At 38.0% G+C, this 14408-nt stretch overlaps 1 protein-coding gene across 1 annotated transcript in view; it reads left to right on the top strand.

Annotated features, from left to right (window-relative positions):
- The window catches only part of shtd (anaphase promoting complex subunit 1), a 106107-nt gene that overhangs the window by 49567 nt on the left and 42132 nt on the right, over positions 1-14408 (top strand). The window contains exons 23-28 of the mRNA XM_071597460.1: positions 3008-3164; positions 9045-9224; positions 9908-10117; positions 12425-12551; positions 12679-12903; positions 13496-13697. Coding sequence (XP_071453561.1) covers positions 3008-3164; positions 9045-9224; positions 9908-10117; positions 12425-12551; positions 12679-12903; positions 13496-13697 — 1101 coding nt within the window. The remainder of the gene's footprint in view (positions 1-3007; positions 3165-9044; positions 9225-9907; positions 10118-12424; positions 12552-12678; positions 12904-13495; positions 13698-14408) is intronic.

The following is a 14408-nucleotide window of genomic DNA, read 5'->3' as shown; positions in this document are numbered from 1 at the left end:
CAAAGAGCAAATAATGAGGAGTGGACAAGCATATTTGGACTGCAATCGACATGATTGATCACCCACCCACCCACCCGGACCTTGCACCCAGCGATGACTGCTTCCTCTTCTTGCAACTGAAAAAGTGGTTTGATGAAAAACCATTTGAAAATGATGGGGAACACAAAACTGCCGTTCTCTACTGGTTCAATTGCCAGATGAAAAACTTCTATGCTGAGGGGATTTGAGAAGCTGGTGTCAAATAATGTGGAGTGCATAGAAGAGAGTGGCAATTGTGATGAAAAGTGAAGCGAGTTTATAGGAAACTGAAACCATCAATGAAAAATTTTTCTATCAAATACATTTTTTGATAACCAAATGGCCCTTACTCTTCAAATATTTGAATGCCTCTTATATACCACCAGAGGCATCTAAAGAGCAAAAAAGATTATTGGAGAATTGCTAATTTCTTGATTTGCCCATATAATCTATTGCTTTGAAATGATTTGTAGTAGGTCCAGGGCACCGTTTTAGTTCACTGGAAATGACCAGATATGAAAATCTCTGGACAAAAATTTAATGATATGTAGGTAGAGAATATTACCATGTGGGCAAATGGAGCAGTAAGTAATTCGATGCCGCTGGTGGTCTGTGCCCCTCTTGGAATCTAGGTAAACCTTTGGCATGTCTTTAGCTCATGGAGGACTCCAAAAAGTTGACGCAATGCCTGTGCCTGCAACCTTTGCATTAGCTCATGAGGTTGTTACCTGACTGAAGCTGAGGGTGCCTGGAGAGGTGTGCCCGAGAATCAAACCCAGGCCCTCTGGTCAGTAGCAGACTGCCACATCCCCATTTTAAGGGCATAATGAATGAAAAACTCAGCCAAAATATTATCAACAGTGTTGTTTACTGTGCTATGGCAGTGAACTGAAATTTTTACAGTGTGCTCTTTTTCTTCAGAACCAACAGAATAAATAATTCAACTTAGATGTGGCTTAAGCTTGTCAGATTTCCATCTTTAGGCAGAATTATACACCTATGAATGATTTATAGATTTTCTATTTCACAGACTACTTCATTAAATTTAGCTGTCTCTGGCGCAAAAGTCAGAAGGCATAGAATTAGTTGCATGTAAATGCTTTTGTTCTTCATTCAATATTTGAATAGTCCATTCCAGAATATTTATTGTGAGCTAAGTAAAAAGAGACATTTCAGGCGTGATATGGTGGAATATTAATGAAAAATAGCAATTTTCCAAAAAATAAAATTAAATACGACCAGTTTCATTGTAACTACATCATCATCAGGTAACAGTCATTACTCAGAGCCCAGTATGTACCCTTTCCCCCTCTCCCACTCACATACATAGTCACCCATGCTGCCTTCCACTTTTCCTCCCTCTTCCCCCCCCTATTGCCCCATCTGCCCTCCCCTTACCTGCTTCTCAGCATCATATATACTGGACTCGAAGTGATGACTGTTACCTCATGATGATGTAGTTACATTGAAACCGGTCGTATTAAATTTTATTTTGTGGAAAATTGTGAGCTAAAAGTTAACTAACTAAACTGAATTAGAAAAAGAATGATTCCAAAATGCAGTGTTTTGTTCTAACCATCAAGTTTCATTCAGAAGCAGAACTGAAAGTGTGAGAGAGAGATATAGTTTCATTCCACACCATAATTAAATGATTGGGGAAAGGATATAGTTTTGTTCAGGAATTGAAACAATGGTGAGGTTTGATTTCCTTTGACAGTGGTGTTATTAGGTAGAATTACTTGAGTAAATGAATAGTTTTTCTTTAATTCCATTTGATTCATCATTACTGTGCTCTTCAATAAGAATGGGGAAAAAACTCCAATGGCCGTAATAATTAATTATTACTGCCAATGGAGTTTTTTCCCCATTCTTATTTAACTGAGAGGCTGTAGAGCTCATTATTTCTTGTTAGTGTGCTCTTCGTATTATAAGTACAGTAAACTCTGGATATGATCTGTGTGCTAGTGGGTGCAGGATGAAGCATGGATGATCAAAAAACTCATTGGTTGACAATTCTTTAGCATTGGAATGTTCATTTTTTCTGTTTTTTAGCAGTTTTTGTTTGGGTGAGATTATAGATTTATTAGAACAGAGAACTATCATCAAGTGGATAGCCAAACGAATTTCCATCACAAAGCTAAACTGATCTCACAGCAGAAAAAATAACCCTCCAATGACAAATTTTAAAAAAGGATTGCTGAGACATTAGAATTTGTCATATGAGTGTAATTAAAATAATGCAGTGCAGATTGAAAATGACTTATTTGTTGTATAGTCAGTAAAGTTATGCATATTTGCTTGCCTTAAAGGAGAACATGTAATTCTCAGGGCTAATGAATGCAAGGGAAATGATTGTGGGAAAGTACTGATAGGTCTAAAATGTTTAAATTAAAACGTTAAATACAATTGAAATTAAACCACTTGGCTTTTCAACGTAGTTTATATGTGGAAAAGCCAAGTGGTTTAATTTCAATTTCAATGTGAAGATTTTTCACCAAGTGACACGAGAAACTATTTTCTTTTAGTTATATACAATTGACAACTTTTGATTTTGTGAAATGAAAAACATTTAAGAAAACTAAGGTTTTTCAAACTTGTATTTTTTTTAAAGTATATCTAAGTTTCAAAGCATTTAATTATCTTTGAAATTGTAATGTCATTAAATTGTTGAGGTGCTGGGAATAGAGAGTAGCACAGATAATCCTTAAAATGGATAATTGAGAGTTTACTGTAATAATTTTTTAACTTCAAAGTATTGTAGTTTGACCCGAATGGTAATTATATAATATATTTTAACCATCTAACCATTGAAATTTTGGTGTGCATAACATGTCACTTCAGAGGAACAAATAATATGCACAACTTTTGTCAAATAATTCTCGCTTTGTATCATATTCATTTTATTTAGTGCTGTTCAATTTCTCTCAATAAAACCCCATAAAGGAAAATGAAAAAGATGAGGTAACTTTGCTATTTTAAAACTCGACAGGGTAACAATGACATAGAGCACGCTGGCTTCTTGATGGCTCTTGGACTAAATGGCCACCTGAGTAACCTGGCTGTGTTGAATACTTATGAGTATTTATCCAAGGTTCATGAGATGACTAGCGTCGGAGTTCTGCTGGGAATTGCTGCTATTAAGAGGGGTGAGTTTTTGTTGCCCCAGTTGTGAGCAGGGTTCTGGAAGATTACCTCCAACCTTTAATCAATTACTGACGACTCAAATTCTTGTAATTTTTGTACTTTTCTTAATTATACTTAACCTGTGTTTCATTTAGATAGGCAGAGATTAGAAGTTTCTGATAAAAATTAAGTTGTGTGATATAATGTACTAATAGTTCTAAACAAAATTCATTGGTAAAACATTTTTCTCGGGTTCATGGAATCTTGGTCAATGGTATTAATTAATTCTATGTTGATCATCATCATTAAATGGAAATATTCTTGAATGATGATTGAAATATTTTCTGAAGACATTTCACCAATATCGGAGAGGTTGACTATTTTCTTAAGTACAAGGGTCATCCCAGAAGTACCCGTCTCAACAAAGAAAAGACAATAATTTTGGATAAAATGTGTTTATTTTTCAACATAATCTCAACAAAATTTTTCAACAAAAGTATATAGAGCTGAAAGCTCTATATACTTTTCCCAGGGATGTACAATAAGTGCGATACCCTTTTTATAATAAGAACTGTCTTGCTCCTCCAAATAGCCATTAACTGCTGACATCACTTCTTCACGGTTGGAAAATCTTCAACCATCAAGCCATTTTTCAAGTCGGCGAACAGAATATAATCCGAGGGGGCTAAATCTTGCGATTTGGGTGAATGAGGTAGCGATTCAAATTTTATTGCATGAATTTTGGCCATTGTAATAATGGATTTGTGAGCTGCTGCATTGTCTTTATGAAACAACGCGTTCCTCTTAGCCAAATGCGGCTGCTTTTGCTTGGTTTCTTCGCTCAAAGCTTTGCAATAAGTTCACATAATACTCGCCGTTGATAGTTTTTCCTTTTTCAAAATAGTTAACGAAAATTATCACATGCAAATCCAAAAAAACTATGTTACACAGAGTATGCACTATTCCAATGTCACCACACAACAAACAAGACGCACTCTGTATTATTAAACTAATTGCAGTCAACAACGGTTACAGGGAAATAATGATTGACAACATGTAGAACAGAAAAAAAACACAGATAGCCCAGAAATCCATGTACCACACTTCTAAACTTAATGAGCACCAATGGCGCGGAGAATTCCATTTCTTGGCGACATTTCACTCAGGATACAACAAATACTCTCCAAAAACAAAATCAACACAGCTTTTTACAACACACATACTTTAAAAACATATTAGGTTCACCCAAAGACAAAATTGACCCAATGCAACAAAGCGGGGTTTATAAACTCAATTCTGCGGACTGCAACGCTATCTATATTGGACAGACAGGGAGGACATTCGATATCAGGATCAAAGAGCACTGTTCATGCTTCACAAAGAGAGAAAACAGATCCCAATTTGCCAAACACCTCTTAGTTAAAAATCACACCAGTAACTTCACGGCAGACATTCTTCACCCTGAAATGAAAGGACGCAGGTTCAATGCTTTGGAGGAGTTGGAAATGAGGCAATCCCTTCAGTCTGACAGGTTTGAGGTGGAAACATTATACCTCTCCCGTTCCCCCCTCCTAAAATTCTTAAAATATTTCAATATCTTTTCGCACCAACCCTACCCCCACCAAGGCAGTGATGATCATCGACTGTCCTTTCATAAAGGTCAAACCATTGTCGACAAACACCTAATTAAATGAAGAACACAATGTGTTTGTTTTTTTCCACCGCTATTTCTAAGAACGGTGGAGTTTTTCATTTAATGATCACTTGATTAAAATAAGTTTTCACAAATTTGAGCCAGTTCCCTTCCAACACATAGCCTCCCCCTACCCTAGACCACTAATAGGCTGCTACCCCCAAACTCAACTTACCCCCTCTCCCTTACTCCCCCTACCTTACCCCCTCTCCTCTCCCTTACCCCCTATCCTCTCCCTTTCCCCCTATCCTCTCCCTTTTCCCCTATCCTCTCCCTTACCCCCTATCCTCTCCATTACCCCCTCTCCTCTCCCTTACTCCCCTCTTGGAGCCAGACTGTATAAATTGGAAAAATGTGGATGTATGTTACCTGATGATGATGCACAGCATGAAAACCATGGTCATGAAATATTAAATCTTTATTGTGGAAATGTTAAGTTTCTTTTGACCCTCATAATGAAGGAATTCCACAAAGTTAAAACTGAAACTGTTATGTTTATCAATATTTTACTGTTGTAAACGAAGGAGCAGACTCACCCAGAGTAGAATCCAGTTCAGCTTTTATGTTGGTTGGGCTGAGGCCTTTCAAATAAAAGTATTGTATCTTATAATGATGACCAATTTCACAAATTCGCTGAAAGCGTTCACTATTGATGGCTGCCAAACAAATACTAAACAATTTGGTGTCTTAAAACTTGAAACATATGCTTTAAAGATTACATACTTTCTAATACAGTGATATTTTTCAAACAACTACTGCCATCTATAGGTCAGGCTGGGTACTTATGGGCTTTCCAATGTATTACATTGTTATTATTGGTATAATGTTTAATGTCATTAATCAAACATAATTTCTTGAAATGAATTGATAATGTTTAAGCAAATATCCGAAAGTAGTGCATATTATCTAAAAATGCTACAATTAGTGTTTGTGAATATTCTTTGAAATGTAATCCTATGATAAGTGATTGCTATTTACTATGTAAAAAATTGAAGAGGAGATTTAACTCTTTCAATGGAGCTTCATGAAAAATCGGCAGCATTTTCTTCCCTTCCCCTATGCTCAGTAAGTTTATCTGTTGACATGCATGCTGCTAAAATGTGCTATGGAAATCAAAACAGCTTTAATGGCAAATACTACCTTGATCAAAAATTTCCCGGAATTTATTCAGAAAATTAAAAATACAAGTTTATTCATCTAAATCTATATGGTCCCCTTCAAAGTAATCCCCATCGACTGCAACACACTTATGCCAGCGCTTGATCCAATCCTCGAAACATTTTTTATATTCGGTTTTCGGTATGTCCATCAGTGCTTCCTGCGATTTTTCCATTACTTCCTCTCAGCTGCTAAAACGCGTTCCCCGTAATGGTTTTTTAACTCGATTGAACAGAAAGAAGTCACAGGGAGCCAAATCAGGTGAATTCGGTGGCTGTTGGATGGTATTTGTTGCATTTTTCATCAAAAAATTACGAATAATGATAGCACTGTGCGACGGTGCGTTATCATGGTGCAAAATCCACGAGTTTTCTGCCCACATTTCTGGTCTCTTTCGGCGAATTGCTTCACGCAAACGTCTCATAACGCCCAAATAATACTCTTTGTTTACTGTCTGGCCTTCTGGCAAAAATTCATGATGCACTACACCGTTGTAATCCATGAAAACCGTCAGCATTGCCTTCTTTTTTGACTGAAAACGACGTGGTGTTTTTGGTCTCGGCTCATTTGGTGAACGCCATTCACTTGCCTGATGTCTGGATTGCGTGTCGTACTCATAAACCCACGTCTCGTCTCCAGTAATGATCCTTTTGATGAATGTGGGATCGGATTCAGCCTCGCAAATCATGTCTTTTGTGACGTCAACACGGTCTCTTTTTTGCATGAAATTGAGGTCTTTTGGCACCAACTTTGCTGCTACACGACGGAAACCCAAATCATTAACCACAATGTCTTGGGCGGATCCATAGGCAATGTTCAAGTCCTCCGCTATTTCTCTGATGGTTAATTTGCGGTTATTGACCAACATTTCTTTTACTTTATCAATTTTTTCACAGACTTTCGATGTCGATGGTCTGCCACTGCGTTCATCATCTTCGATTGACTCACGACCACTTCTGAACCGCTCGTGCCACTGGTAAACGACCGTTTTTTTTAGAGAATCGTTGCCGAAACACTCTTCCAACATTTCCAACGTCCGTGCGCCACTAAATCCGTTTTTTACGCAAAATTTAATACAAGTTCGTTGTTGCAAATTTAAATCCATTTCTGCAATTGTAAAAAATCGCCAACACACACAGAGATAGATGTACTCTTGGCTACGTAACTTTTGCAAATGTCAAGTTATGACACTAAGATTTAAAGGGAATATCAACAACAGATGTACCAATTTAACAAAAAAAACAGAACTCAAATCGGAACAATGGGAGCGCCACACGGTGGTTATTCCGGGAACTTTTTGATCAAGGTAGTATGTATCCATGATCACTGTAAGTCCTGAACAGACCACGGCATTCTTTCCCTACTTTAATTTTTTTAAATACTTTGCATGTGGAATTTTGTGATTCCATCTTAAGCGATGAAGTTTAAACGCAGCATTGCAATGGGTGGCATATTTCTAAAAGTACTTCTGGTACGGATGTAGTGATTTTCCACTCCAAAATGCTTGGCATGAAATGGTAGGATGAGGATCCTCCAGAGTCCTCTCCTTAAAACTACTCAACGCGAGGTAGTGGTGGTGGAGGGGAAAAGTTGCATCAGTTAAAGCATCTGTGAAAACAGGGATGGGGAGGTGTTACCTCATACCCTATTAGAAAAGGGCGCATCTTACCCATAACAGTGATCGACTAAATTACTTCACATAATACTTGATGTTTCTGTTCAATCTATCCCTTCTTTACCATCTTTTCCCATTTTGATAGCTAGTACCCTGAAAAATGGGTTAAAAAAATCAGTACATTTGGATACATGTTACCTGGAGAATTTAGAATTCTATTTAAGAAACACTGACTAACCCTGGTGGAAAGCTGACTGACTCTACTTTTGCCTCGGTGATATTTTTTGTGATTGTTATGGAGTCACAACCATTGAAGTACCCAGTAACACATTAGCTCCGTGTCAATGGTCCCACTTACTTGCAGCTGAAGAGGAATGGGAGTTGCTGATCTCAAATGTGACTCTCTCCCTTTCAGAATCCTTCCAACTCCTGCGTGCCTCCTAATAGAAATTATTTTGAGTTATTTATTTATGGAGGGTATAATGGAGTAGCAAGGAGAATATCATTTTGCAAGGACAATTAGTTTCCGGCACAATTCTCAGGTTTTCTTTAGCTTATGCCAGATATTTGGCCATTTCTATTGAAATTATTTTTATTCCTTTTCTTGTTAGTGTTTGAAATCCTAATCATTAGTAATGTAGATGAGATATTACTCAAAATTTAAGTGGATTTTGCATATGATGTGATTTGCATAGAATATGATAGGTGTTGATAAGTCATTAATGAGTCAAAAAATAGATATTAGATACCAAAGCTAACAGTTTCAGGCTTAACTTTGTGGAATTCTTTCTTGGTGAGGGTGAAAGAAAGAGAAAAAAAACAACTTTCCACTTCCACACACTTTTAATACAATGCAACCATGGTTTCGATGCTGCGCTTCATCATCAGGTGACCTTTCTTTCACCCTCACCGTTAGATACCGACTTTGTGCCTCTTATAGGACACCATGTAGGCCCTTATCCAATGAATTAAATGTCCTCACCATTCCATCGATGTATATATTTGCCGTGTCTGTCTTCATTAAAAATAATATCCATCTCTTTCACGTAAATAGTGGTATTCACTCTTATTCAACGAGGAGTCATTACCATATCCACTCAAGTTTCCATGAATCAGAAATTTCACATTGAAGTCCAATGACATACACACTCATTGAAAATGAGTGATAAATTATGTAGTTTCCACTTATAACTCCAGAACCTCCCTCCATTTAGGTGTTATTATTCATTGAATGGATTTTTTAATGATGAGCAGGTGTATTGCATTGTGTTTCTCTTGCAAACTCTTATCTATATGTCCTTTTTTTTAAGGATGTTCATAGTGTTGAAATGTATCTCAATTTTATACTTCTCTTTGTGTTTGATGATTCCTATACCTACATGATGGTCATTGGTCAGTGTATGGTCAGTGGACGATAAAAATATTATTGATTCCAAGGGACTATGGACATGGCAACGACCAAAATGCTGAGTGTTCATGTGGAGGCCCTACTTCCTCCAACTTCGATTGAGCTGGATCTTCCCCAGAATGTTCAGGTGGCAGCACTGATTGGCATAGGCCTAGTTTACCAAGGGAAGGCTCATAGGCACATAGCTGAAGTTCTTCTCTCAGAAATTGGTAAGTCTAGCTGGATTATGAGGGTCAGTTGGGTGGGTGTTGTGCTCGTCTGCTTACCCAAAGGTCGTGAGTTGCAGTCATGAGTTGGAGCCATGGGTGTCATGAGAACCCTGGTGGTTGGGCCACCGGCATAGCTCCACAGACCTTTGTTCAATTTTTGTCTTATTAGTTTAATATCCCAACTTTTCTCAGGAGAGGTTTATCTCATGAGATTTTCAATTGAAGTTGGTAGATCAGCAATTAGTGTGTTTGATGGGTTTATAACTTTGAATCCCAGACATATATATGGAATTGATGCAAAGTATGCAATTTGGTATTTCCAGGTTGAAAATGCATGAAAATGAATGTATATACATAGCAAAAGACAGAGCCTTTACTATGTCTGTGTGTAAGCTCCGTAAAATGTGGGTATTTTCTTGAGGCTATCGTTGATCAGCACCATAGTGAATAATCTTTTTTCAAGAATGTTTTCTACCGTCATTTGAAGCAATGCATTTGCTTATCCCAAGCACAATGCATGGAGTGTGGGCATGGATATAAGAAAGCCTTAATTAATTCTAAAATGAAGAAGAGATACATTGATTTGACCACACATTTGGGGGGCTTCTAATGTGGGTGGAGAGGTTTATGGTGCAGCTGACAGTCTATGTAAAAATGAATACTCTCCCATTGCTTGGCCACAGGGAGGCCTCCTGGCCCTGAAATGGACAACTGCTTTGACCGTGAATCTTTTTCACTGGCGGCTGGGCTGGCCCTTGGACATGTTGTCCTCGGGCTGGGCTCATCTGAGTCGGATGACAACAAGCGCCTTCTCTCGGGTGGTCTTGCAGATCTTCACATTCCGGACACCCTCCACTACTACATGGTTGGTGGGCATCGAAGACCTCTCACAGGTGAGCCATGCACACCAAGGGGTTCTGGAAGATCCCCTCGCTTAAAATACTGACCTCTGCATTGTTATGCAAAATGGGGGTCACTGGTTCAATTTTAGTGCAAGGAAATGTGTGCAGCTGCGAAGCTATGCGAATTGGTCACGCTATTCCTAAAGCTATACCTAATCATAATCTAATCTAACTGATACCTCCCTGAGTCACCTGGCATTTTCCATGTATACGTATGCCTTTTGTTGGTGTCGAAACCAATTATTGGTGATGACTAGTCCCTGTCTTCTACAGAACTCAATTGCTTTACTCAACAGATTAAGATCCAGAAATGCCCCGTGGTCTTTTCTTGATCCTAATCTGTTGTCCCCCACCTCATCACCATCTCTTCCTTCATCTACCATCGCATTCAAATCACCTATCACTATCAAATGTTTCCTTGCAGAACACGCTCTATTATGTTGTGTATATGGCTGTGACTGACTGAATAATTGACTATGAATTAATATTTTTGAATGATAATTCCTGTTTGAAAACATTATTCAAAACTTATTAATTATTATTATGCATTACTTGTTTGGTTGACATTTTTTAGATAGGGGGTCAATGTCAACAAGTCAACTGCAAAAGCATGGGTAACCTAAGCCTTAGTTTAAGGTAGACCTTGCTCTTTGTTATGTGCATTAATTATTCAAAATGCCTGGTTTTTACATGTTGTGTTAGTGTATTTTATTCTACTTAATAATTGGACTATGATTTTATGGTAATGAGCTGTGGACACTGTATTCAATGTAGCTACATCATCATCAGGTGACAGTCATCACTCGGGAGTCCAGTATATGTGCTGAAAATCAAGTAAGGGGAGGGAAGTGGGGAAGAGGGAGGAAAGGTGGAAGGAAGGCAGCATGGGTAACACTGAATGTTAGTGGGGGTAGGGAAGCGGGAGGGGAAGGCAAAGTAAACAGGTGCCAAGTCTGGAGAAAACGTCGAAGGAAGGAAGGTTCTACGTTGCGGGACCGCCCCCCCTCATCAGCAATTTAAAAGTGTGAAACATCCCTCCTCCACCCTTCTGCTAACCCTCGCTTGGGCATGACCCTTGGAACCACAATATTCAAGTGATTCCAAACCCTTAATCACCAGTTCATGCGCCCAGTCAACGACCACTGGGGGAAAACCCCCCCACTTCACCCGCTTTCTCCACGGCTCTAGGAGTTGGGCGCTGCTCCATGGGACACACCCCCAATGGGGAATCCCCCTCTTTCCAGCTACGATAACCACTTTTCCTCCCTCTTCCCCCCTCTACCCTTCCCTTACTTGCTTCTCAGCATCATATATACTGGACTCGAAGTGATGACTGTTACCTCATGATGATGTAGTTACATTGAAACCGGTCGTATTAAATTTTATTTTGTGGAAAATTGTGAGCTAAAAGTTAACTAACTAAACTGAATTAGAAAAAGAATGATTTCAAAATGTGTTGTTTTGTTTCAACCATCAAGTTTCATTCAGAAGCAGAACTGAAAGTGTGAGAGAGAGATATGGTTTCATTCTACTCCATAATTAAATGATTGGGGAAAGGATATAGTTTTGTTCAGGAACTGAAATAATGGTGAGGTTTGATTTCCTTTGACAGTGGTGTTATTAGGTAGAATTACTTGAGTAAATGAATAGTTTTTCTTTAATTCCATTTGATTCAGTGTGCTCTTCGTATTATAAGTACAGTAAACTCTGGATATGATCTGTGTTCTAGTGAGTGCAGGATGAAGCATGGATTGACAATGATGTAGTTACATTGAAACCGATTGATAAATTTTATTTTGTGGAAAATTGCCAATTTTCAATTAATTATGGTATTCCACCATATCACGCCTGAAACATCTCTTTTCATGTGGAAACAGTAGTCCAGGGGTAGAGCGTTGGACTACTGACCGGAGTGCCCGGGTTCTCTTCTTGGGCAAGGCTCTCTCAGGGCACCTTCATCTGAGCTGGGTTTTTTTGGTTCACAAGAGCTTACTGGGAAACCTCCATAGGCGGCACAAGGAAAGGAACTGGTTCATCCTACCCTGATTTATGAATGTCACACATCATTGGGCTTAGTATTTGGTGAACTCAGCTGACACCAACCAAACCAACTGGGTTTGGGTTGATAACTGTGTTTATGGTTTTCTTTATTGTATAAATTATTTTTCTTCATTGGCACCAACTCTAAGAGAATAAGTCATCTCCCCCACTCATTTTGGGGCCCAGATGTTGTTAATTCTTTGATATATATACTAATACTTCCACACTTGTCAGTTGATTTTCATTTATGTATTTCAGGTGCACAGAAGGAAAAGTATAAAACTCCGAGCTACCAGATCCGGGAAGGAGACTCTGTGAACATAGATGTGACGAGCCCAGGGGCGACATTGGCCCTTGGAATGATGTATTTCAATTCAGGGAACAGGTTGGTGGTTTCAGATTCACCCTTCAGAAGGCATCTGTTCACTCTTCATGAATTCAAAAAAATCAGCCAAGTTGGCAATAATAAATTATAAATGTACAATTGGGAGATGACACTTGATTGATTCTAGGGCGGTGGCTGACTGGATGAAGGCCCCAGATACCCAGTACTTGCTGGATTTTGTGAGACCTGACTTCCTGATCCTGCGAACGGTGGCAAGAGGATTGATTCTGTGGAATGAGGTGTACCCAACGAGTAATTGGGTTGAAGCACAGATTCCAGATTCCATTAGGCCCTATTGCCTCCGGAAGCCATCTCCAACGGAGGAAGCTGAAATTGACTATGAGACCATGAAGTAAGCAAAAGTTTGTATTTTCCTTCCGTTGTTGCTATGTCAAGTTGTATTGAGTCCGGTGGGGTGGAGTATTTTCATTTTGATGTCATACTTTGGAAGGAGTGAATTATTTGTTTTCCTGATCAATTTAATGAAGTTATTGAAAAATGTGGTTCTTTGGTTTGGATTACCTGGAATGTTCTGGAGTTGATGGAATCAGAAATAAGCTGTAATCCTGAATTAATTTCAGTTATTTCAGTGTTTTTTCCATTAATGAGAAAACCAAATATCACAAATCAGTTCTGTAGATTCGATTACAAATGTGGTTGTGAAAATCCAGTTCTGATTTGAATTGTTTCAGTGTAAAATTAACATTTCAACATGACCCTCAGGCATTATTTCAAGGACTTTGAAAGGATATTTTTATCTTTTCAACAGGGTACATTAATCCATTCTTATTCTTATTGGCCAAATTAATTTAAAATTTGTAATTTATCTACCATTGATATGATGGACACCAGCTTTCCAATGATGTTATTTCTGCCATATTTTACAATAATGATTGGCTTTGTACATCTTGGCTAATTTCAAGCATGCCTCTTCCTCTCCACAGTCAGGTTTATTGCAACATAATGGCAGGAGCATGCATGGCTATCGGCCTAAGGTTTGCTGGATCTGCAAATGATGAAGCATTCCACACCCTGCTGTTTTATGCTAAGATGTTCACGTCGCTGACCATCAAGTCAATATCAGAATTAGTGGGGAAGTCGACAATTGAAACATGCCTCAATGTCATCGTCTTGTCTTTGGCAATGGTTTGTATATCACTACATTACTAACTTGTTGTAGCTAAGACTACGTCTGAAGATATCTAAAAGAGTTGCATGGTGTGTGTTGGTTGATATTGTATAGGATATTGTTGGGAATGGATGGTAGTCTGCCCCTGTTAATTTTAATGTTAGCTTATGGCGATAACCAAAATATGTATTATTTATTTCATTGACATAATTTCTTTGCTCTATAAAGTATTTGGTGTATTTCCTCCTTTAATACAGTCCATTTACCAATTTTTATGTACCAAAGTATTCAGTAAATTAAAATTAATGTTAACATTGTCAAGCATCTAATGTAATAAAATTCACACGCTGGAGTTACTATGTGTTACAGGACATTGTCACAAAAATAAACTTCGTTAATTACATGAGTCATTTAAATAAAGGAAGAAGACTCAAAGAGTCCCAAACAGAAGAGTAAATTGGCCTGTGAATATTACCAATACCCCTGTTTGTAATATTGTTCCACTAAGACTGACTATAATTTAAAATGTGTGTTTGCTAATTGAACCTAAGCTTGTGTTAATTTTTTAAGCATATATTATTTGAAATTTTTAAAAAATCAGGCTCTGGAGGCGATGAAAATCATTGTAATTTTTGTGAATAGCAGTTATTAGTTGAGATCACTTCTTTATAAAAATTTTAATGACTTAATCACAATAATTATGCAAATTGTTTTCATAAAAGAGTTCA

The sequence above is a fragment of the Hetaerina americana genome, unplaced genomic scaffold (genome assembly GCF_022747635.1).
Source record: "Hetaerina americana unplaced genomic scaffold, ioHetAmer1.1.p SCAF_9, whole genome shotgun sequence".
Taxonomy (NCBI): domain Eukaryota; kingdom Metazoa; phylum Arthropoda; class Insecta; order Odonata; family Calopterygidae; genus Hetaerina; species Hetaerina americana.
The sequence above is the reverse complement of the archived record's forward strand: the minus strand, read 5'-3'. Positions and strand labels throughout refer to the sequence as shown.